The 25,476-nt window shown below is 41.4% G+C and overlaps 1 protein-coding gene across 1 annotated transcript in view; it reads left to right on the forward strand.

The window, feature by feature from the left end:
* LOC111144941 (phospholipase C epsilon 1) overlaps positions 1–25,476 on the forward strand; it is a 276,379-nt gene that overhangs the window by 194,328 nt on the left and 56,575 nt on the right. The window contains exons 5-12 of the mRNA XM_022499553.1: positions 153–411; positions 2,201–2,406; positions 9,301–9,976; positions 17,049–17,231; positions 18,653–18,770; positions 19,378–19,534; positions 22,618–22,740; positions 22,822–22,958. Coding sequence (XP_022355261.1) covers positions 153–411; positions 2,201–2,406; positions 9,301–9,976; positions 17,049–17,231; positions 18,653–18,770; positions 19,378–19,534; positions 22,618–22,740; positions 22,822–22,958 — 1,859 coding nt within the window. The remainder of the gene's footprint in view (positions 1–152; positions 412–2,200; positions 2,407–9,300; positions 9,977–17,048; positions 17,232–18,652; positions 18,771–19,377; positions 19,535–22,617; positions 22,741–22,821; positions 22,959–25,476) is intronic.

The raw sequence follows: 25,476 nt of genomic DNA on the forward strand, positions 1-25,476 counted from the left end.
GGGAAAGTAGGTAAAGATATGAGTCCTAAGTAAATTATTAGAACATAAGGAAAACAAGCAAAAAGAATGGGTCTGTATGGAATTTAGGCTATACACTGTGAATGATATTATTTCTCCTTTGGTCTAAAAAAAAAATCATTTACTTGCAACAGGTCAAGGAAAGTTTTAAAAATGTGGCAGTTTATGGACCAGTCTGACCTGGAGACCATGAGGAGCCTGAAAGACGCCATGGCTCAGCACGAATCTTCCTGCGAGTACAGGAAGGTGGTCACGCGGGCCCTGCACATACCCGGCTGTAAGGTGGTTCCGTTCTGTGGGGTGTTTCTGAAGGAGCTCTGTGAAGTACTGGACGGAGCCTCTGGCCTCATGAAGCTTTGCCCGAGGTACAATTCCCAAGAAGAAACTCTAGAGGTGAGGCCTTTCAAAATCTGAAGAGTCATTGTCGCCAGAAGGGAGAGCCTGTTGAGGCTAGGTTATCATCGTTACCATTTTGTTGGGTAACAGGTCCTGGGAGGTTCCGGAGAAAAGAATGCCAGCTAGCACTGTTTGGGCTTCATCTTGTTAACTTAGTTAGAATGGGACAGTGTGTAAGTACAAGTGGAAGTCGGTGTTGTTTTCTGATTTTTTTTTTTTTTAAGGATGTTGGGGTTTTCTTCTCTCAGTAGGTGAGAGTGTCTGGATGCCGAGGATAAAAGGAGTCAAGTGAGGGACACCTGGCAGTTGCTTAATGTTCAGTCAGTCAAGCCTCAGCCTTTGGCTCAGGTCATGATCCCAGGGTCCTGGGATTGAGACCCGGATCAGGCTTCCTGCTCAGCGGGGAGCCTGCTTTTCCCTCTGCCTGCTCCACCCCCTGCTTGTGCACTCTCTCTCGATCTGACAATAAATGAATTTTTTTTTTTAAGTCAGTATTAATTTTTTGGAATTAGAGGCCTAAAGCATGGCAGGAGGTCAGGGCTGCCTTGCTTTCCCCCTTCGTGAGAGGGTGCTGGAAAAGCTGGGGCCTCATGGAAAGATGAGCTCCAGGCTCTGATCACAGTTGCCTCAGCTCTTCCAGCCCTGTACCTCCTGGTTCCTGACTCTGAGAGGGGAGAGGACCGTGTGAACTTTGACTCGGGGCATCGGGCATTGGAGAGAAGGGGCTTTGAGAAACAGAAAAAAGGTGTTTAGACATGAAAGAAGGGACTGAATTGGGGAGAACTTCACCAAGATTTTTTTTTTTCTAGTTTCAGAGGTAGAGTTTAGTGCATATGACACCCAGTGCTCATTACATTAAGTGTCCTCCTTAAGGCCCATCACCCAGCGACTCCATCTCTCCACCCTCCTCCTCTTCCCATACCTGGCAGTTCCAAACCCAAATCTAGAGTCATTCTCACTTGGCAACAGCACCGCTACTGACCTCACACACACACTCACATACACCCATAAAACTCAGCCTCTTCTGTCGCCTGGAACCAAAGACATCACCTGCTATCAGGAAGACTTAAGAGCCCCTGGTGGGTATGGGCCCCACTCCCAGCTTGCATTCCTCTGGCTTATGCAGGAAGATAAAGGTGCACTAAATGGAGGAGAAAGCTTATAGCAAGCCCCCCAAGCTGCACCCACACTGGCTCCCTCATATCTTAGAAGCCAGGAAGGCCACATCCAGCAGCACAGCGGGAGCTCTCACCTCTAATGGCAGGCGTTTCCAGATCATGCATACAGACCGTAAGAGCTTTAAAACCATCAGGAAGCCTCTGTGCTACTGTAGGGTATGAGGGAAGTAAAGCAAAATGTCATCCTTTCACAGTGTTTTCCTTGGGCCCCAGGAATTTCATCTGGTTCCATAGAATAATAGAGTTTTGTCATGTTTTTTCTTAATTTTCACTACCAGGATAAAACAACCTTACCCTTTTTCTGTAAAGTGGCTAATCTCCCTAGGGAACCTTGAAATAATATTGCCTTTTGTGTTGTAAATTTGAAATGGAGTGTTGATTCCTAGAGGGACTAAAGTTGTCTTAGTGAAAACAGGAGCGAATTCTAAATAGTTCATGTGGTGAAATGAAAAAATGTTTTTCCTGGAGGCTCTTTCTTTTTCTTTCAATAAAATAGGCGCAAATGCCATTATTTATGACTACTGCAACTTTATTTCCCTACCCAAGTTGGTTATTTAGAAATAGTACATGAAGTTGCAAAAACAAATTCTTGGTATGTTTTTCTGTAGTTTGTAGCCGATTACAGCGGACAAGATAATTTCTTACAACGAGTGGGACATAATGGTTTAAAGAATTCAGAGAAGGAGTCCACTGTCAACAGCATCTTTCAGACCATCAGAAGCTGCAGCCGAAGTCTGGAGGCAGAGGATGAAGACAGCCCCCGCGAAGGCAATAGCTCTAGAAAAAATTCCTTGAGGGATAAAGCACGGTGGCAGTAAGTTTTACAAGAGATGCTCATTTTTTTCTTTTTCCTATGTCAGTTGGTTTTAGGCGGACTCCTAGCACAAACCCACCGCCTTCGTCAGGAAGCCATATTTTATATTCCAACTTTACCAATTCTGAACTAGGATTTACCTTTCTAAATTGGCTGCTTTGTTCTAGAATTACTGCTCATAACTTTACTTCTTGCCATATGTTTATCTCTTTAAAAAGAACAAACTAGAGCTATCCTGTCCCTTCTAAAAACTCAGCAAATTAAATTTTAGGATTAAAACCATGATATTCTATTTATTTCATAGTTTCTATAAAAAAGTTCTTATTAATCACTGGGCAGGGCACAGGGACAAGGATTAAAATATTTTTAAATCATATATACTGCTTTATTAGGGCTAGAGTGACACCCCGAAATCAGTATATTCAGCAGCTCCCCCAAACTTCTGGGTGATTGTAGATCAGGTGGTTCCCAGATCTCACTTCCAGAAGCACAGCTCTGCAAGGCAGCGTCTGTAACTTTGTAATTGTTCCATTGCTCTAGCTGCTCTTGTATCCACAGGCATTGCTGCTGATCTAGACATGTGTACCCACAGCCCAATGAGAAGTTCAGAAATCAGCAGTCTCGGGACGCCTGGGTGGCTCAGTTGGTTAAGCAGCTGCCTTCGGCTCAGGTCATGATCCCAGCGTCCTGGGATCGAGTCCCACATCGGGCTCCTTGCTCGTCAGGGAGCCTGCTTCTCCCTCTGCCTCTGCCTGCTATTCTGTCTGCCTGTGCTTGCTCGCTCTCCCTCTCTCTCTCTGACAAATAAATAAATAAAATCTTTAAAAAAAAAAAAAAAAAGAAATCAGCAGTCTCGGGATATGTGTTGTGCCTCTTCGAGGCCACACTCAAATGGCAGAGCCTGGTCCAGCTAGAAGATCCTTTAGAGCCATCCAAAACCACTAGGCCTACCGACTTCAGTATCTTTGCCACAAAAGATTTTATCTGTAGTCAGTACTCATGAGTCATACCTTGCAGTCATCTTGGAGTCTTCGTACACACTTGTGTGCATTTATGAGACATTGTGGCTTGTTTTGCAAAGCCTTTCCCAGTTCTGTGTGTGTGTGTGTGTGTGTGTGTGTGTGTGTGTGTGTGTGTATGAGCCTACACTGGGACGGGCAAGAGTGTTTTTGGAAAAGAATTTCGGTGGAATTGGAGTACTGGATCCTAAGAATCTATTGTGAACAAAGAAATGAATGCCTTATATCTGAGTCCTAATGCTGTTAAGGAGTGAGATAAACCTATATTCCAGATTTCTCCAAAGGACCCAGATGTTCAAAGAATAACCTTAACCACAGTGCCCTGCCCCTTAAGCTGAAATGTCTCACAAGTAGCTTCTACCAGTTGTTTTTTGGGTTGTTTTTTTTTTAAGACTATCTCAAATCAAAGGTTATTTGAAAGTTTTCCGCACTGTTGGCTGACCTTAGTAGCAATCTATATACATAGAGAGGACCATCGACAAATAAACACATGTCTGCACAGAAAGCACCTTATAGCCATTTCCGTCCTTAATCTACGTCTACCTCTATCTGGGATCTTTGTTCACAACAGATTCTGAGGATCCAGTACTCCAATTCCACAGAAATTAGACTACGTAATCATCACAACAGTTCCATTGGACTTAGGATCTTACACCTCCCAGGGCCAGGATTGAACTTCAGGCAGGCTGGCTCTGAATCATGATGAATCATGGTCCTATTAACTTTGTAGGAAGTAATGAGCAGTTTATTAAGAAAATACATAACCTGATTGATTAATAGCCCACTTGTCCCCTCATATAAGATTTTCATCAGGGAACATGAGAAAAATAATTATCTGTCAATTTATGGTTTCTCACCGACCAACACTGCAGAATTTCTTCAGGGGGTGAGATACAAACTTTCCTTCTCTTTCACTCCTTGGTCCTCCTTTTGAGTCATATGACCTAAGTTTGACAAGGTAGTTTCTTTCCTGGTTTACATCTTTGATATTTGATGACATTATTTGGTTTCTACATAACCCTTTAAGTGCCACCTGACTCCCTCTTGTAAACCCACAGAGACTTGTCTCCTGAAAGAATCAGACACAGAAGTGTGTGACATTCACCATATGATCTAAGATCTGAAGCTACTAGTTTTCTTCTTGAAATGAATTTATTTAATTACCAACAATTGTCAATTTTATCTTGGGCATTTTCCTGGGAAGAATGCCTGGTTTTTTTAAAGATTTGTTTATTTATTTTAGAGAGAGAGAGTGCAGGGGAGGAGGGGCTAACGGAGAGGGAGAGAGAAAAAAATCCTTAATCAGACTCCCTGCTGAGCTTGGAGCCCAGCTCAGGGCTCAAAATCATGACCCTGAGGTCACAACCTGAGCCAAAGCCAAGAGTCAGATGCCCAACCAACTGAGCCACCCAGGTGCCCCTGGAGAAGAGTGCTTTTTTAATAGAAATGTTAATACCTAGCATTCATTTTTCTTGTGTTCAAAAATAGGAACTGATCTTCAGAGAGATGGTGTCTCTCCCTCCCAGCTTACATCAGCTCTGAGCAGCAAAAATAGGCTTCAGAAAAGACTCATAATTTTTCTCCCCAGACACAATCTTTTATAATGCTTGTATAATGCTTGTAATTTTTCACTGAAAAATATTTGATTTAGCTCAGAACTCAAATTAAATGGAATATGGGAAACACTCGTTCTTTTGCTAATTTAAAATGAGGAGTTCTACGTCCAAATTCACATAGGTTGTATTTCATGGGTACAGACACAAATTGAATTCTTTTTGCTCTTAAAAAAATTAATAAAAACATGGGGGTGCCTGGGTGGCTCAGTGGGTTAAAACCTCTGCCTTCGGCTCAGGTCATGATCCCAGGGTCCTGGGATCGAACCCCTCATCGGGCTCTCTGCTCAGCGGGGAGCCTGCTTCCCCCTCTCCCTCTGCCTGCTGCTCTACCTACTTGTGATCGCTCTCTCTGTCAAGTAAATAAATAAAATCTTTTTAAAAAATTAATAAAAACATGAAGTGTGACATGGAGAATGTGGAAATGGTCCCAGAGAAAGGAAATAAGATAAAAGGGTGTGGATGTGACTCTAAACAAAGCTCCTTTAAAGCAATAGTTGGGCCAGTTTAGCATAGGAAAAGGAAGGGGGGAAGGAAAGCAGGAGGGATGAAATCTTGGTCTTCCTATATTTTATCAGAGCGGAGTACTTTACTGAGCCAGACTGAGTGCACCGCTGAGTGCTTTGCAAGTATTGTCTTAGTTGAGCTTCACCTGCTCTGTGAAATCAGCATTGTCTTCTTGCCATTTAAGATAAGTGAGGCTCAGAGAGGTTGAGTGATTGACTAAGTCACACAGCAAATAGGTAGCAGAGCTAAATATGAAACCCAGGGTGACAATATAGGGCATGTTCCTAACTACCACGCTAAATGTATGAAACACCGACATAAGTATTATAGAAAAGGACATAAATAAGTATTGGTTTTCCATTGTTCCTGGTTGCAATTTCAGAGGAATAGAACTAGGCTAGACACAAAGGATTTTCTTTTTGTTTCTTCACTTTTTATTGTGAAATGTAATGTTAAGAAAGGTCCTAAGGGGCACCTATGTGGTTTATTTGGTTAAGTGGATGACTCTCGATCTCAGTTCAGATCCTGGTCTCAAGGTTGTGAGTTCAACCCCCATGTTGGCCTCCATACTGGGCATGGAACCTACTTAAAAATTAATTAATTAATTAATTACATAAAATGTCAAAGGAATAGGAGCCAACTGAAAGAGCTTCTGATGGCCAAACTGGAACAATATGAGCTATAAAGTAAAGTTGTATTAGATTATAAACCAAAGTATTAAATAAATATCCATGAGTCCATATATAAGTGATAAACAAACAAATGGGAGAGAAGAGACAAATCTCCTATGTGGAAGAATTCCATATAACTTATATAGATACTCCACACTCTAGGAGGTAGAAAATAACTCCCTACACCTTAAACGTACAAAGAGGACAGTATGGGGGCACCTGGGTGGCTCAGTTGGTTGGGTGTCTGCCTTTGGCTCAGGTCATGGTCTCAGGGTTCTGGGATCGGGCCTCACATTGGGCTCCCTCCTTAGCAGGGAGTCTGCTTCTCCCTCTGCCTGCTGCTCTCCGTGCTTGTGCTCTGTCTCTCTCTCACTCTCATTCTATCTCAAATAAATAAATAAAATCTTTTTTTTTTTAAAGGACAGTATGGAAAGGAGTTTTTCAAAAAAAGAATAACTTTGGGATGCCTGGGTGGCTCAGTCGGTTAAGCGTCGGCCTTTGGCTCAGGTCGTACTCTCAGAGGGTCCTGGAATGGAGTCCTGAGTTGGGCTCCTTGCTTGGTGGGGAGTTTGCTTCTCCCTCTGCCTGCTGCTCCCCTTGCTTGTTCTCTCCCTCCGCCCACCCCCAACAAATAAATAAAATCTAAAAAAAAAAAAAAAAGAATAACTTTACAGTGGGACATGACCAGCACTACCTCAGCCAGGTCAACATCAAGAGGGATAAGTCATGTTAATAGTATGTCCCATGGCTATGATGTTATGAGAATTGCAGTTTACCTCTGGAGACTTCCTCCCTAGAACCCATAGCCTCAGTCTAATTATGAGAATATCAGGCAAGTTCTAATTGAGAGACATTCTATAAAATACCTAACCAGTGTTCCTGAGAACAGTCAAGATCATTAGAAACAAGGGAAGTGTGAGAAATTGCCGTATCTAAGAGGAGCCTTATAGAAATGTGACAACTAAATGTAATATGGTATCCTGGATGGAATCCTGGAAAAGAAAAAGGACATAGGTTAAAAAAAAACAAAAACCCTAAGGAACTCTCTAAAGTATGGATTTCAATTAATAATAATGTATCACTATTGGTTTATGATTGTGTCAAATATGCCATCCCAGTGTAAGATATTAATAACAAGGAAAACTGAATGTGGGGTCTACTGTCTTTGAAATTTCTACATAAATCTAAAGGTATTTTAAAGTTAAAACTTTTTTAAAAAACTAATGTATTTGGAGAATTATCAAGTGAATACATGCGTAACTACTAGTCATTGCCAGCACCCATAAACTATTTGTTTTCCTTTTCAATTTTTTTACCACCTTTTCCTCTATAGAAGTGAATTTTACAATACTATTTCCCACTTTTCTTTATAATTATATCACTATTATGCACTTCTAAATAATATAGTATAGTTTTGCCCGGTTTTGAAATTTACATTTACACAAATGTAACCATACAGTATTTATTTTTTTGTGTCTTGCTTAAGATATGTCCCTATTGTTGCATTGCATTAACTATTACTACTCATTTTCATTGCTGTGCAATGCATTACATAGTATAAATGCATCAAATTTTACTTGTAGGTTTTATTGTTGCTGGGCATTAGGATTGCTTCTAGAGTTTTCAGTGCGGCTTATCTGAAAAGGATATTCTGATTATCAGATTTGCGAGATCTCTTGTAGATTTCTTTTCTTTTTTAAGAATATCTGCTTATGTGAGGCAAGGAGGAAGAACCTGCAGAAAACATGAGCGGGATCTTGCTCAGGGACTGGGATCTAGACTGAGAGTCCAGGAAATCCAGTGCTACTGCTCATACTTTGCCAGGAGGCAGCAGTCTGCCCAGGTGCCAAGTTCCCAAGAGGATGGGAACATTCCTTCCCAGAGATGTATGGACCAGCTCCTTCTCAATTTTATCCACCACTTTGCAACGAATGTCTATGGACCAAACAGCAGAAACCTTGACCTTAATAAAAATTCTTCATGCTTTGAAAAAACATGAGTCTCTCCTGGGCACATGCCTACAAGGTGGACATACAGGAGTGAGGCAATGAGGTCTCCCTTGCCTTCCCCCCCAACATCCTTCTGGAGACCTAACACTCTCCATTCCCAACTCAAGTAAGACAACTTGCTAAATTTTCCAAGCTGACAAGTCCTTTATGTGGACATGTGTGCACACACACATGGACACACACACAGAAACACAATGAAAATCTAAGGTTATGTCAAGGAGAGCTAGCTGTTCTTGTTCATCTGGCCACTGTGACTATATTTTCCAACGAGTATCTTTGAACAAATGGTATTTTATTTTTTAACAGACACACATCTTAGGCCAGCTTATTAAGTCTTATTCTGCCTATTTTAGCCCCACTGTGTTCAGGTCACGACTTTTGGTTCTGATCAAGTAGAAGGCAGTCAAACCTAGTAATGAAGGTCCCAGGCTGATGAGTCAAGAGCAGAATCCTGCCTTGAGTAGACCCCTTCTGAGCTGGATGACCGAAATGAGTTACTGACCCTTCTGAAGCTGTTTCCTCAAAGGTTACAAAATAAATAAATAAGGCCTTCCTTCACAAGTAGGTCAAATGAAGCGCAAATGTACATAAAGTAGTTAACAGTTCCTGATACAAGAGGGAAAACTAATACATCATGAAGATTATTATTGATATTAAAAGCACAATAACTTTGGACTCCTGGGTGGCTCAGCAGTTGAACACCCAATGCTTGGCTTTGGCTCAGGTCATGATCTTGGGGTCATGAGATTGAGCCCCACATCAGGCTCTGCACTCAGTGCAGAGTCTGCTTCAGATTCTCTCCCTCTCCCTCTGCCTCTCTAAATAAAATAAATGAAATCTTATAAAAAATACAACTTATCTAGCAGTTCCTTTCCTTATTCCTGTGGTTAGACCTATTGCTAAATATAGGGTTTTAGAATGCAGCTATAAAAATCTAATCTTTAGCATTTTATATTTCCTATGCTAATTTGAATTCATAGTGAAGTGAAAAATGATGCCCAGTGTCAGTGAAAAGCTTTGTGTTGTTCTCACTTCTAATTATAAGACAGACCAAATTTATATCTCTTTCCATTAGGTTTATAATTGGAGATCTGTTGGATTCTGAAAATGACCTCTTTGAGCAGTCGAAAGAATGGGACTCTCATGGATCAGAAGAGCCACAGAAGGCCTTTGACCATGGCACGGAGCTGATCCCGTGGTATGTGCTGTCCATCCGAGCTGATGTGCACCAGTTCCTACTGCAGGGGGCCACTGTCATCCACTATGACCAGGATGCGCACCTGTCCGCCCGCTGCTTCCTGCAGCTTCAGCCTGACAACAGCACCTTGACCTGGATAAAGCCCACCACTGCCTCCCCAGCCAGTGCTAAAGCAAAACTTGGTGTGCTTAGTAACACATCTGAGCCTGGCAAATTCCCCTTACTGGGCAATGCTGGATTAAGTGGCCTGGCGGAGGGGGTCTTGGATCTGTTTTCAGCAAAGGCTGTGTACATGGGACACCCTAGCATTGATATACACACTGTGTGTGTTCAGAACAAACTGGGTAGCATGTTTCTCTCCGAGACTGGCGTGACACTGCTCTATGGGCTCCAGACCACAGACAATAGATTATTGCACTTTGTGGCGCCCAAGCACACAGCTAAGATGCTCTTCAGTGGACTGCTAGAACTCACAAGGGCCGTGAGGAAGATGAGGAAGTTCCCTGACCAGAGACAGCAGTGGCTGCGGAAACAGTACGTCAGCCTCTATCAGGTAGGGATGCACCCTCCCCCGTCTCCTCACTCCTCACTCCCCTAACTCTTAAGATACTAATCTTGCAAAACCACACTGGGACCACCAAGGTTCACCCTTACACTCTGGCACTGGGCAGCTTTGACTCTCTCTGTGCCTCAGTTTTTGATCTATAAAATGAGAGTGATAACAATATGCATTCATAGGGTGGCTGTGGGGTCTGAGTTAATACATGTAAAACCATAATGTCGGCTGCTATACATAAAGAGTAGTGTCTGACTCATAGTAGGTCCTGTAGTTATTTATATGAACAGAGCGACCGGACATTGTACTTCTCACATCGGAAAGAAACTGATTAATATAAGCATTGTCACTTACTCAGTTTCCATCGAAAGCATGACAGTGTAAATGTTTTTATTATTAATTAGGGATTGGTTGATAACATTGGAAATCTTCACTTTGGAAGCTGAAATCCTGCTTCATCCCCTGATGTGCTGCGTGACTCTCGGAGCATTGATTTACTGTGCATTGCTGCCTCACGGTAGAACTTCTGAGTTTAAAAGAAACTTTCCCAAATGTAGGATCACTCACGCACGGAGTTCTGCCTCACTAGGTTATCATATTGGCAGCAGCCCCTGAGGGAGTTTCTCACAGTCAGCTGCTTGAAGTGAGTGGGTTTCTCACTACCCTAAAATTCTTGGGTATATCAACACTCCAGCTAAGAGTGGCAGCCGGACTGGGCTGAGCAAGGTGTGGGAAGAGACACAGGCACCACCGGACTGTGCGCTTGTGGAGGATGAAGGGCAGATGGCTGGGAAGTGAGCCACGAGGGGACACCATTGATGGCACTGCCAAATGAGTTGTAATTGAGTATTCGGTTTTTCTTTGTTACGCTTTTCCATCTTTTGGCAAAAACATTATCTTTTTTACTAGTGACACTGAACAAATAGAACTATAATTTAACTATAATTTAAATTACTCAAATGACTGATTTCATGTCCTTTTCATGGTTCTAACATGTTTCCCACCAGCAAAGACATCCCCCCAAGGCTATTGGTAAGGAGATAGATAGATAGATAGATAGATAGATAGATAGATAGATAGATATTGCACATATATATATGTGCAATACTTATGAGTAGAGAGCATATCCTGAATAACTGATTTATTAATTGATTAATAAGTCCATAGTCCTATCTACACAATGATGCTAGGACTGCACAGCAAAAAGCCTGTTTCAGTTAACTCCTCCTAAAACGGAAACCAAAATACGAGCTTCCTGTCCCCTCCACAGGGAGAGTCCAGTGTGGTCAGCTGCTTGGAAAAAAGGTCTTCAGGAGCTATTGTAAATATTGATCTTTAATTATAATCATTCCTCAGCTTTCCAGCATCATACAAATCCATGCAACCTGGACATAAACCAAAGCTCTGAGCTTAGTTACAATCACGGTCACAAACCAGACATGGTTTGTTGGCTCCATCTTATAGCATAGAGTAACTAAATTAATACCTAAGGCATGCTTGGTTTCTCATTCACCCTGGCAGTCTACAGTTTTTGCTGAAGAAGGCACCGGCTAAGACCAGGAATAGCAGAAGAGGTAAAATGTTCCGCTGGAGCAGAAACAGAGGAAGTGACCTGGAGCCAGCTTAGTCCTTCCCGGTTGCAAACACAGCTACACCCCCGGCCCCCTCCCTCTCCCGCTACTTGGAAACAAGCCCTTACCTTGTAAAGGCAAAACAGCTCCATATAATTCTGCCACTTCTGAAAACACAGGCGATGGTCTTCCTCCAAACATTGTTGTGCATGAGCCACCGAGGAAGGTGAGGTAACATGTCTCAGAAACACACCCTCAGGATTTAAAAAAAAAAAGTGAAAAGGTTAGCAAATGGTTATTTTCCCATATGCAGACCAGCTCCCACATTGTTTCAGAGAACATCAAAAAGATGCTGCCAGTGTGGGACCTGGAGAACAAAAGCTCAATAGGCATCCTGTTAAATGCCCTCTTGGTGATTTATAATACTGCTTAGCACACTTAAGGTTCCTGAGAAGTCCTAAGGTACAAAAGAAATGAATTTAAATGTATCTGTGCATTCAAGAAATTTATGAACAGTCGTGAGTTCTTCCAAACTTATGTTAACAGCCCTGTAAGAGTATTTCTTTATCCCCAGTTTGGGAAGGGCTTGTATAGAAAATAATCTTTCTGGGGCACCTGAAAGTGTCTCAGTTGGTTGAGTATCAACTCTTGGTTTTGGCTCAGATCCTGATCTCAGGATCATGAGATTGAGCCCCACGTCGGGCTCCATGCTCAGCACAACCTCAGCTGAGTTCTCAGCTTGGCTTAAGACTCTCACTCCCTCTCATTTTGCACCCCCACCCCCACCCTTAAAATAAATAAATCTTTAAAAGAAAAAAGAAAATAATCTTTCTGACATCTGAATCTTCTTGTGTGACGAATGTATATGAATCTGCTCTTTTTTTTTTTTTTAAGATTTTATTTATTTGAGAGGAAGCATGAGTGGGGGAAGGCAGATGGAGAGGGAGAAGCAGGCTCCCCACTAATCAGGGAGCCCAATGCAGGGCTCAATCCCAGGACCTGAAAACATGACCTGAGCCAAAGGTAGACGCTTAACCAACTGAGCCACCCAGGAACCCCATGCTTTCAAATACAAGCATTTTAGTACTAGTAAATGTATTTGATCTAATGGAAATAGTAACAGGAGATAAAGCAAAAGACAAAAAGATACAGTAACATTTGTAATAAAGCCTAGGAATGCAGGAAAATAAAAGAAAGTAAGCCCCAGAGATTTGATGTGTGGTGTGGGACAAAGACTGGTATCATGAGCTTTGGCCTGAGGTTGCATGGGCAGAGCTAAGAACGCATAATCTTGGGTGTTTGGAAAGATCTCTGGGAATCTGAAAAGGTTCAAAGGAGGGTTCTCAGGTGAACTTTGGTTGTAAGCAACAGAAACAGATTCTGGCTGTCTTCAAGGGGAAAAAAAAGGATTTATTCAAAGGATTAGATCAGTTAAACAGTCTCCAAAATATCATGTGTGAAGATAATGCCAAGAGGTCAAAGTGCATGAATACTATTTTAAGGAATCAGTTTCTTGACCCTAATGTCCACATGAACTTCTTTTATTTTCCTGTATTTCTTAGCTTCATTACAAATGTCACTGTTTCTTGTCTTTTGGCTCCCTGTTCAGCAGGCAGCCTGCTTCTCCCTCTGCCTGCCATTCCCCCTGCTTGTGCTCTAGCTCACTCTCTATCTCTGACAAATACATAAAATCTTTTTTTTTTTTAATGGAACTTTTCTAAAACTGAGAATATAGTTTCACTCACAGTAGATCTTCCTCCAAATTAAAAAGAGAAGGGACATCCTTCACGCATCCCAACCAGTTTTATTGTTTTGTACAAAATAAAAGAGTCAAACTATATTTCAGTTCCCAGAAAGTCTCCTTTAAAGATTAAACAAAGGCATGTGCCTTTTCCAGGCCTGAAATATTTCTATTAAGAGTAAAGCTTGAGGGCGCCTGGGTGGCTCAGTGGGTTAAGCCGCTGCCTTCGGCTCAGGTCATGATCTCAGAGTCCTGGGATCGAGCCCCGCATCGGGCTCTCTGCTCTCTAAGGGAGCCTGCTTCCTCCTCTCTCTCTGCCTGCCTCTCTGCCTGCTTGTGATCTCTCTGTCAAATAAATAAATAAAATCTTAAAAAAAAAAAAAAAAAAAAAAAAAAAAAGAGTAAAGCTTGACCCATGTTAGGATGTTCTGAATTTAGAAATACCAAGGCAGTAGAGGCTGATTCTTTTATATATACATGGTATGGGTCTAGTAAATTTTTTTATTAAAGATTTCCTTTTTTTAAAGCAGTTATAGGTTCACAATAAAATTGAGAAGAATGTACAGAGATTTTCCCATAAACCTCCTGCCCCCCCATGCATAAATAGTGACCCCCACTTATCAACATCACTCAGCAGAATGGCACATTTTTTACAAAGGATAAGTCTACATCGACATATCACAGTCACCCAAAATCCACAGTTTACCTGAGGATTCATTCTTGGTGCTGTATATTGTATAGGTTTGTACAAATATATAATAACATATATTGATAATTATAATATCACATAGAATATTTTAACTACCCTAAAAATTCTCTGTCCCCTGCCTATTCATCTCTTCCTTCCACCTTACATCACCCTACCCACCCCCACCCTCCACCCCTGCAACCAGTGATCTTTTTACTGTCTCCATAGTTCTGCTTTTTTCAGAATTTCATATGGTTGGAATCATACAATAGGTAGACTTTTCAGATCGGCTTCCTTCACTTAGTGTTAAGCATTTAAGATTCCTCCATGTCTTTTCATGACTTGATAGCTCATTTCTTTTTGTTGCTGAGTAATACTCCGTTGTGTGGATGTACCACAGTTTATTTATCCACTTACCTACTGAAGGACATCTTGGTTGCTTCCAAGTTTTGGTATTATGAATAAAGCTGCTGTAAATATTCATGTTCAGGTTTCTGTGTGGACTTAAGTTTTCAAGTCTTTTGGATAACAACCAAGGAGCATAACTGCTGGATTGTACGGTAAAAGAACGTTTACTTTTGTAAGAAACTGCCTCACTGCTTTCCAGAGTGGCTGTGCCATTTCGCTTTCATACTAGAATGAATCCTTATTCCTGTTACCCCACATCTCCATCCAGCATGTGGTGTTGTCAGTGTTCTGGATTTTTGCCATTCTAATAGGTGTTGGAGCAGTATCTTATTTTAATTTGCAGTTCCCTGATGCTGTATGACGTGGAACAGCTTCTCATATGCTTAATTCCCATCTGTATCTCTTTTTTGGTGAAGTGTCTGTTGGGGTCTTTGGACTTCTTTTTAATTGGGTTGTTAGTTTTCTTATTGTTGAGTTTTAAGTTTTCATTGTATATTTTGGATAACCGTTCTTTATCAGGTGTTTCTTTTGCAAACATTTCCTCCCCATCTGTGGCTGGTCTTCTAATTCTCTTGACAATGTTTTTTCCAGAGCAGAAGTTTTAAGTTTTAATGATGGGATCTATTAAATTTTTAAAGTGTTAGTCAAAATCCATAGATAAAATTTTTACAAGATTTCTTCCAGAATGTGATATTCAATAGGGTAGTTAAAATTCATTTATGAAATTGTGGCATGAGATGTTGATTCCACTTTGAAGTCAGTTGTAGCAGCTTGTTCACAGGGAGGATGCCCTCTATTAGGAAGGAATGATCTCCAACCTTCTTCATTCTCAGTAGCACTGTATTCAAGATTCATTTTCCAGGAAGAGAGATTCTAATTGGCTTATTTGGATGTTATGCCAACCATTGGTCAAGGGAGCATGTTTCACCTTGATTGATAGACTCCAGACTGAATCCAGGGGCACCTAGTGGCTCAGTCGGTTAAGTGTCTGCCTTCTGCTCAGGTCATGACCTCAGGGTCCTGGGTTTGAGCGCCGCATTAGGCTCCCTGCTTAGTAAGGAGTCTGCTTCTCCCTCTCCCTTTGTCCCTCCCTGCCCCTCCCTCTCTTTCTCTCTCTTAAATAAATAAACACATTTTTTTTTAAAAAAAGACTGTATCCAGTGGAAAGATATATAGTAAAATTGGGGTATGGTTAGAGAAAAGAGAAATGATTAATGGGCAGGCATAAATCCCAGATATCCATCAGAGATCACCAAAAGATTTCCCACATCAAATGTTCAACTCACTCAGCATCCTGGGATCCATAACAGGATGCAGGAGGTGGGAGGTCACAACGCAAGTCTTTTTTTTTTTTTTTTTAATTTAGAACCAGGCTTTTTAATTGTGAGATTTCATTATAATTTACAATGATTATATTTTATGTTAAGGAAACTTTATTTTTTAATTTTTTAATTTTTTTATAAACCTATAATGTATTATGGGTATGCACAACTCAAGTCTTAAAATGAGATAGCTATTGAACATTAGGGTGAAGGAGCAAGCACACACACGCACACACACACGCTCACATGCGCGCACACACACACACACTTTGTTATTCACAGAGCACCTACAACAAAGCAAAACCTATTTACAAGCACCTCTTTGGAGTTGCAGAGGAGGAGTGGCCTTAAGAGCTTGCAGAAAGTAGACAGTAAATTATGAAAATTAATTTTAAAAGGTCCATTTTATACAACCTATGAAATATCATTCATGTTGGCTTTAATTCGCACGTGACTTTTTGTAGTTTTATTAACTGGCCTCCCTGACTTGGAGAATTGTTGGTGGTTGTTTAATGAGTAAATCTCTGCTGCTCCCCAGGGCACATTACTCCACATTACCTGGTGAGAAGCAGCTGTCATGAAGCATCCCTGCCCCTTAGGGATCTTCTCGCTGCTCACAGCATCACAGTATGCATGGTGTTCTGAGTGCCCTGGGCTCTCTGTCCTTGGGTATCAGGCACAATAGAGGACAGCAGCCCAACTATTTCCTTAATTATTTTACCCAGTGTAGTTGTTGACACATAATGTTACATTAGTTTCAGGTGTGTGCTGAGTATTTAATAATATGTTTCCTCCGTGGTTATCTCCCCAGAGCCCTCTGGAGTAAATTCCAGGTATGCCACATACTCTGTATTTCAAGTCAGACTGTCCCAGGCATCAAAGTAGATAAAAAACAAACAACAACAATAAAAAAACAAAAACCTAGGATGAGGCAATACAAATAGAACTTGATCTTACTTAGTAGATCCACACGTACACACGCTCAGTCCTCCAAAGCCCTAATTTGCAAGTGGGTCTTCCTGAATATTCCTACAGTGGCCATTCTGGAATGTAACCTCTGAAACTGGGAAGGGAAGTTTGTTTTCATCCCACTTGCCCATGGCCCCCGGAAAGCACATCCCTGGAACTCAGCAGGATGTGACCAGGACAACAGGATGTGATGAGACTCCCTACAGAGAGTCCTGACAGCTAGGACAGAGCCACTTGGGTGGCCAGACCTCTAGTTCGCCCTAACTGCCTGTGCTCCTCCACCTCTGGGGATTTACTAGAAGCCATTCATCTGTGGACTTCCCCACTGCTTGCTGTCTCCTCATGTGTTCAGAATGTGGCTCTTTTACAGGAGGATGGACGGTATGAAGGCCCAACTTTGGCTCACGCTGTGGAGCTGTTCGGTGGCCGGCGATGGAGTACACGCAACCCCAGCCCCGGGACATCTGCGAAGAGTGCTGAGAAGCCCAGTGTGCAGAGGAACAACACGTTGGGCATAAGCACCACCAAGAAAAAGAAGAAAATCCTTATACGGGTAGAGTGTTATTTATGACGCCTCAGACCAAATCATCCAGCACTGTCCTATGGTCTACAACACCAGAAACCACCTTAGTGCATTTGGGGTGCGGACAGAATGAAACAGATGAAATGCAAGTGCTTACCAGGCACCTCCTGGTGCCAGGCCTAGTGTCAGGAATTGTGTCAACACCTGAAAAAGTCAGGGGCGGCCAACAGTGAGCACTCAGTAGGAGTCACAGTGAAGCCATCTACAGAGTGCTGTGGGAGGAGACATAAGGAAGATCCAGGGCTAGGATGCAGGCAGGAGAGGCTTCCCCGGGAAGCTGACAGATGGGTCTTGAAGGATCAGAGCGACAATGCCTGGGGCAGGGTTGGCAGGGAGGATTTCTGGCAGAGGAGGCAGGAGGGAGGCACGAAAGACTGGGCTTGTTCAGGGAAGCACACACAGTTCTGGGTTCGTGGTCCATGCTGGAGCAGAGGCTCTGTGGGGGGGAAGCAAAGGCTAAAAAGACCAGGGATCCCATTAGGAAGGTCTTCGAGGGCCAAAATGCTCAATGTAGAACACAACTTAAAATATAGTATCAAGAGAAGCAACCTAAATGTCCATCCACAATTGAAAGATCAAGGAAAGGTGAGGTATACATACAATGGAATAGCATTCAGTCAGCCTTTCAAAAAGAAGGAAATCCTGGCATGTGACAATGTGGGTTAACCTTGAGGTAATTACCCTAAGTGCAATGAGCCAGTCACGTAAGGACAAATGCTGCGTGATTCCACTTAGATGAGGTACCTAGAGTGGTTAAGCTCTTAGAAACAGAAAGTAGGATGGTGGATGCCAGGGGCTGGGGGACGGGCCAAGGGGAATCCGTTTTTCATTGCATCTAGAGCTTCAGTTTTATAAGAGGAAAGCGTTCTAGAGACCTGTTGCACAACAAGGCACATAGAGTTAGCACTACCCTACTGTACACTTAAAAGTGGTTAAAGTGGTAGACTTTATGGTTTTTACCATGGCAGAAAATATTTGGTTAGTTACCACTATACATTCTATAATACATTATATAGAGATTATCACTATAACACGGTAAGGTAGTTTCTCCATGGTTATCTAGAAAAAGTCCCACACTTTGCATATGGGAGGCCATTGATGCCTAAGCCAACCTTTGTTGGCTTCATAATTTGGTCTCTATGCAGAGATGCCAGGGGTTGTGTGTCTGCTTTTATCAGCCCCCTCCCCGGGGAGTGCTGCTATATCCAGAAAAACAAGTGGCCAGTGTAACATGAGATTCCTGGGTCAGCCCTCACAGGGGTCTGTACTGGTTTGGGGTGGGGGCATGTAGAAGGTGGGGCAGTCAGAAAATAGGAAACTGCCTGAGCCGCAGCAGTGCCCAGAGGGAGAGAAACCCAGGACGAAAACTATTGGCACGTGTGTGTTCCCAGGGTGAGAGTGGAGAGGCGGCCGACGACGAGATGGCCACGCGGAAGGCCAAAATGCAGAGGGAGAGTCGCAGCCGGAGTGGTTCAGACCCTCAAGACATGAATGAGCAAGAAGAATCCGGTAAAGCCCCATACTGACATCTAAGACTTTTTTTTAATTATTATTTTATAGGGAAAATATGCATTTGGTTTTCCATTGTGATTTAAGTACTGTGGACATTCTTAACAAAACTCTGTCTTGTTAAATACAGTTATCTTTGTAGTTAACTAGGTAGTGGAACCTAAGAGGTACTTCTGGAAGCTCAGTGTGCTTGGAAGAAAATTCTCATTAATTAACTGGGCCTCATGGACAGAGGATATGAGATATGCAAAATACAATGTGGTGGATGAGACGAGACCAGACCAGTGATTCTCAACCACGGCTAGATGATTTTTTTTTTAAATATCTGGATGCCTTGGCAGCACCCCAGCCCCAACCAAGTCCAACACTTCCGGGCTAGGACCTGAACATCTCTGTATTTTTAAGCCCCAAATGATTCTGATGTGCAGCCAAGGTGGAGAACCCACCACATGAGTCCACTCATCAGAATATTTTGATACTTCTTGTATAGAAATTGCCGGCGAGGTGGATTTGCTCAGACGTTCAGAAGCAGCTTTGATGTTTCTTTGATTTCTAGGGAAAGAATAACCTGGCGTCATTGTCTGGTTTCTGTGTTTCTCTCTCACAGAGGCAAATGCCGTCATGAGCCCTCCTAACACTCTGCCTTCCAGAAGAGCCCACTCTTTGACCACGGCTGGGTCCCCCAACTTGTCTGCTGGGACATCATCTCCCATCAGGCCAGTGTCTTCCCCTGTGCTGTCTTCTTCAAACAAGAGCCTGTCCAGGTGGGGCCTTAACATAATAAAACACAAGGACCCTTCACATCATTCAAGTTATGTAGAAGGGCATCATTTTCTAGTGCTCTGTGGAAAGACTGTCTCTAATTTTGACTTAACAATTAAATTGAAAACTAAAAAACCCCCAATTTTTAAAAGCTTCTAATTTTCCTGATTTTACACTCCTATCTTCTTGCATTACTATGCTTGCTATTACTATATTACTATATCGTACTACTATTACTACTATTACTACTACTACTACTACTATTACTACTACTATTACTATTACTACTATTGCTATTACTACTGCTATCCTATTACTACTATATTGCTACTATATATTACTACTATATACTACTACTATTACTACTATTACTATTACTATATTACTATACTTACTATTACTGATTACTATTGCTAATTATACTATTACAATTACTATTACTATATTACTAATTACTATTACTAATTACTATTACTAATTACTAATTACTATAACTAATACTATTACTATATTACTATACGTATATATACTATATACTATATATATACTATTACTATATGCTAATTACTATATGCTACTTACTATATATATATACTTACTACTTACTATACTTACTATATACTTACTATATGCTAATTACTGTATGCTATTACTATATGCTACTATTACTATATGCTAGTCGTATGACAGACCAACCCTTCAAAGGTCAGGAGTGCTAACACAACCCAAACTTTGATTTTCTAAAGTTGCCTTGTCAAATAGAGTAGCTGCTGGCCACGGGGGAAAAAGTAAGTTGTCTATTTAAATTCAATTTTAAATCCATTAAAACTAAATAAAACTTAAAATTCAGTTCCTCAGTCACACTACGCTACAAGTGGCTGGTGGTACTGGAATGCAGTGAGACAGAGAACATTTCTATCATTGCAAAAAATTCTGTTGGCTATCATTGCTCTGAGGAATAAAGTAAGTTTTAATGTAAGCTACCTTATCCTTTGCTGTTAAATAAAATATATTTAATACTCTTCTCGTATGTAAGATACACATGTCTGGAGAAATGAATGTATTAGAGCAAGTTGGGTATGTTAAGGTGTAATTCTAAAGCTGGTATTATAGTAAATTATTTTATAAGGTTCATGTGAAGTACAAATTTGAAACAACATCTACCCTTTCAGGTGAAATAATATTAGGAAAGCGCAACAAAGGAATTAGATGCCATACCATTTCCCTTGACCCCCCCAAACAGTTTAAGAAATGCAGAGGTTCCAGACTGAACCAAGATAAAACAGGCACTCTTTATCAAACAGAGGAGTGGTAGGAGGAAATGGGTCTGTGCAGACACTGGCTTTGGAAATGTTAATTACACACTCACAAGTGCATACACAGACACACACACACACACAATTTCTCTCTCTCTCTCTCTCTCTCAAGGAAGTTTGCTACTGATAAGAACCCTGCAGTAAATCATCTTTTAAAGGGAAACTTTCTTTCACAATGTGAATAATGAACATAAGTTATGCTTTATACATTCAGATTTCTACACTTAGTGAAGCTGGGTCAAAGGTATATGGGAATTCTTTGTACCACTCTCATAACTTTTCTGCAAGTTTAGGTTTGTAACAAAATGAAAAGCTACATAGAATCAGAATTCTTTATATTTCAGCCTCTACAGTATGCTGGGTAAATAAAGTAGCCAAAGAACTTGGATGAAGTGGCTTTTCCTTTATTTCGATCCCTCACGAGCAGGAATGGGAAGGACAGAGTAAGGGAGGGAAATCTTTTCAAAGAGTTGCAACTAACATGCCAGAGACAAGATCATCAGCCCTTCCCACAGGAGGACAGGGGTCAGTGCCCACCAGGTAAACCCAAAAGATAAGGCAAGGAAAGAAAAATTAGCCCAAATGCTGTTCAGGGAGAAAGCGAGGCTGAGCCCTGGAAGGGGAGAGAGTGGACAGAGTTTCCTAAAGTCTAAAAGAGAAGGGCTCCTGCAGACAGTGGCTGACACGGAACAAGAAGGGAAGAAGACAGGGAACATAACTGCTTAATGCAAATTACCTACTTTATCAGACCTTTTCCTCTTCCTGAACCTCCAACCTTGTTTCTAACAACACTTTGGGGATCAACACCCCTTGCCTAAAACAATGACAAATCCATCTTTTGTAATACTCTTCCATGTAGAGAGTGCTTTCAGATGTCAACACAAAATAATTTTCCTTGAATAAACACTATTAGCAAGATTTAGGATAAACTGGCTGTTCGTTACAGTATTCCCTATATTTTCTTACATATTTCAAATATTTTGAAAGTAAAAAAAGATAAAGCACAAGAAAACAAAAATAAGTAAGAAAAAAAAAGATCCTGTTTATTGATTTGACCAAAAACCAATCAAAACATTCCTTATATTATCCTGTCAGGGAACCAGTATAGAAAAGAAAAGTGTTATGAAACAGCTAGACTGAGTTTTGACCGAGTGGACTGGTATTTTTATATTGAATATACAGCCTTGGCAGGTGCAGATATATTCTAGGCAGAATTGGCTTCTTTCCATTCTTAATATTTTTGTGACTCACATTTTCCGTTAGTATTAAAAGTCCTTCCTTGTTTTCATCTAATAACTGGTTAAGAAAGGAAAAAGAGAAGACATTGATATGTTCAGGACTTTGCTCTTAAACGTAATTCAGACTATGGGAAAGAACGTGCAAATTTTTCCATAGGTTATGCTTTTGAAAAAGCATAGGAAATTTTGAAAAAATGACTTTTCTTCAGAAACATTGAATTTAAGTTCTTTGGTCCCACTAACCTGTGATTTCAAAGAACTGTGTTGATTAGTTGGAGGATATTAACCTTAGCCTTGTGGCCTTATTACATAGGCTATAAACATAAGGTGGTTTCACTGTATCATATGTCCTGTTTACTCTGACACAGTATAGATTACTTTTGAGAGAAATGAAAAGAGAGTCCAGAAAAGAGCCTCCGTCTTAAATGACTTGCAGTCCACTTCGCTCATGTTGCCCCTCGGAGGGCGTCTGTTGGGGCGGGTGGACACTGTAGCCCCGGTGTGCCTGTTAAGTTCCTGTCTTTGTTGCAGTGCTTGGAGCAGCAGCAGCTGGCACGGGAGGATCAAAGGAGGAATGAAGGGTTTTCAGAGCTTCATGGTTTCCGACAGTAACATGAGTTTCGTTGAATTTGTTGAGCTGTTCAAATCATTCAGGTACGGCAGGTTTTCTTCTTATGCTTTCTCAGCCCCACGTTTTCGTGACAATACTCAACGTGTTTTCCACGCCCCACCCAGCGTGAGGAGCCGCAAGGACCTAAAGGATCTCTTTGACATCTACGCCGTGCCCTGCAGCCGAGCCGGCTCTGAGTCAGCCCCTCTCTACACCAACCTAACCATCGACGAAAACACCAGTGATCTTCAGCCTGACCTAGGTTTGTGCAACCCTGTGACATTTCCCGTGGAGACCTTTCTATCTAAAAACGAAGGTTAAAGATCCCATCACACAGACCTTCATCCTGTCCCACGGGGTGTGCTGCTACCTGCAGTGTGGTGGAACGCTTTTAGGATACCTTCAGGTTGCCTTGGGGATGGGTACTGTTGGCATTTTAGGCAAGGAAATTCATTGTTATGTGAGTCTGTGTAGGCATTCTGGAATATTTAATGCACAGAGCCTTCCAGTCCTTCTGATAGTCAGAAACCCTCTCCCATCCGCATCCAATATCCAGTAGGTATGTGGTACGTCACCTACGCTTCCCTGCCTGCGGGCTGACGGGTACTCAGCCCCAGAGGGGGAGTTGCCCACCCTTTGACAAGGAGACCTTTAGTGAGCTGCTCCTGCTCAACATCCAGGACACTTTTCCAAGTGTAAACTGGAATGTCTGCCTCCTGTGCCCCACTCACCACCACCACTATGATCACCACCGCTCATACACTGTAAACCTGTTAGTTTTCTATTCTGTTCTCTCGGGAGACAAGAAGCACAAAGAGGCAAAAACAAACTGTCCTCTTTCATACAGTTGCTTTTTTATTACTCAAAAACCTCCATTGTCCTCAACTTAGACTATTAACCTTTTCAACTCTAGTCACAGAATGTGGGTAACTGTGGATTAGTCAAGTAGTTAAGCTCGTTAAAAAATTAATAAGCATTTTTTTAGAGAAGATTGAGGTTTACAGAAAAATGATTGAAAAGTATAGAATTCCCATACATGGTTCACTCCTGAACAAGACAAGTGTTAAGGGTGCCAGTGCTCCACTCAGTCAGAAATCTGCATTTTAACATTTGGCTTCCCCAAACTTAACTACTAATAGCCTGGTCTTGACCAGAAAAACCTTACTGATAACATAATGAGAAGTTGATTAATCCATATTTTGTGTATCTATATGTGTGTGTGTGTGTGTGTGTGTGTATACTATATTCTTATAGTTAAATAAGCTAGAGAAAAGTAATTATTATGAATAAAATCGTAGGGAGGATAAAATCCATTTACAGTATTATACTACATTTATTGAAAAGATCTGCATACAAGTGGACCCTCACCATTCAAACCTGTGTTGTTCAAGGGTCCACCATACCCTCCCCCCACACACATACACTGTTTTTCCTATTATTAATATCTTGCATTATTAGCATGCTATATTTGTGATAGTTGAGCTGATATTGATTTATTTTTATTAGCTGAAGCCCATAGTTTAGTGTTCACTGTTCGTGTTGTACATGCTGTGGGTTTTGACAAAAGTATAATGACCCGTATCTACCATTACAGTGTCATACAAAATAGTTCTGATGTCTTAAAAAATCCCCTGTTCTCCACCTGGTCTTTCTTCCCACCTTCCCTCTGAACCCCTTTTTACTGTCCCCCTAGTTTTGTCTTTTCCAGAATGTCATATCATTGGAATCACACAGTTTGTATGTAGTGTTTTCACATTGGCTTCTTTCTCTAAGGAATATGTATTTAAGGTTCCCCTATGTTTTTTTCATGGCTCAATAGCTCATTCTTTTTATCACTGAATAATACTCTATCGCATGGATATATCACCAGGTGTTTATCCATCCACCTTTTGAAGAACATCTTGGTTGCTTCCAAGTTTTAGCAGTTATGAATAAAGACACTATAAACATTTGTGGGCAAGTTTTGTGTGGACATAAACTTTCAACTCTTTTGGGTAAACACCTGGGAAGGCTGGATCGTATGGACAAGCCTATCTTTAGCCCTGTAAAAAACTGCCAGCTTCTCTTCCAAAGTGGCAAGAATTAAAAAGGCCATACCAAGGTTGGTGCCAATGTGGGACACCCGGAGCATGGCTGGTGGAAAGGTAAAATGGTACAGCCACTTTGGAAGAGGTTTGGCAGTTTCTTAACAAAACTTAATACAGGGGTGCCTGGGTGTCTCAGTCGGTTAAGCGGCTGCCTTCGGCTCGGGTCATGATCTCAGGGTCCTGGGATCCAGCCCCGCATCGGGCTCCCTGCTCAGCGGGAAGTCTGCTTCTCCTTCTCCCTCTGCCTGCTGCTCTGCCTACTTGTACTCTCTATCTGTCAAATGAATAAATAAAATCTTTTAAAAAATTAAAACAAAACAATACACTCTTACCATCTAATCCAGCAATTATACTCCCTGATAGTTATCCAAATAAGCTGAAAACTTATTTTCGCACTGAAACCTGCACACCAGTGTTTATAATTACACTTGTGAAGTACAAAACAACTACAATTTTAAGGGTTCATCTTCACTATCTGTAAAAGTAAAAATGTAGTTATTCTCAAAAATCGAAGTTCAAATTCAGCCTGAAGTCCCCAACTGAATGTGGAGTTAGCTCTCCTTTCATACCCTGAGCTCATGCACTTTCAAGATCACTGACCTAGTTCTCTCTTGGTTTCTTTTATTTATTCATTGATTCATTTTTTTATTCCCTCAACTACGTGAAGCCAGGAATAAACACTGAGTGTGATGG

This window comes from Enhydra lutris, unplaced genomic scaffold, assembly GCF_002288905.1.
Source record: "Enhydra lutris kenyoni isolate GAN:26980312 unplaced genomic scaffold, ASM228890v2 scaffoldscaffold12, whole genome shotgun sequence".
Lineage (NCBI taxonomy): Eukaryota > Metazoa > Chordata > Mammalia > Carnivora > Mustelidae > Enhydra > Enhydra lutris.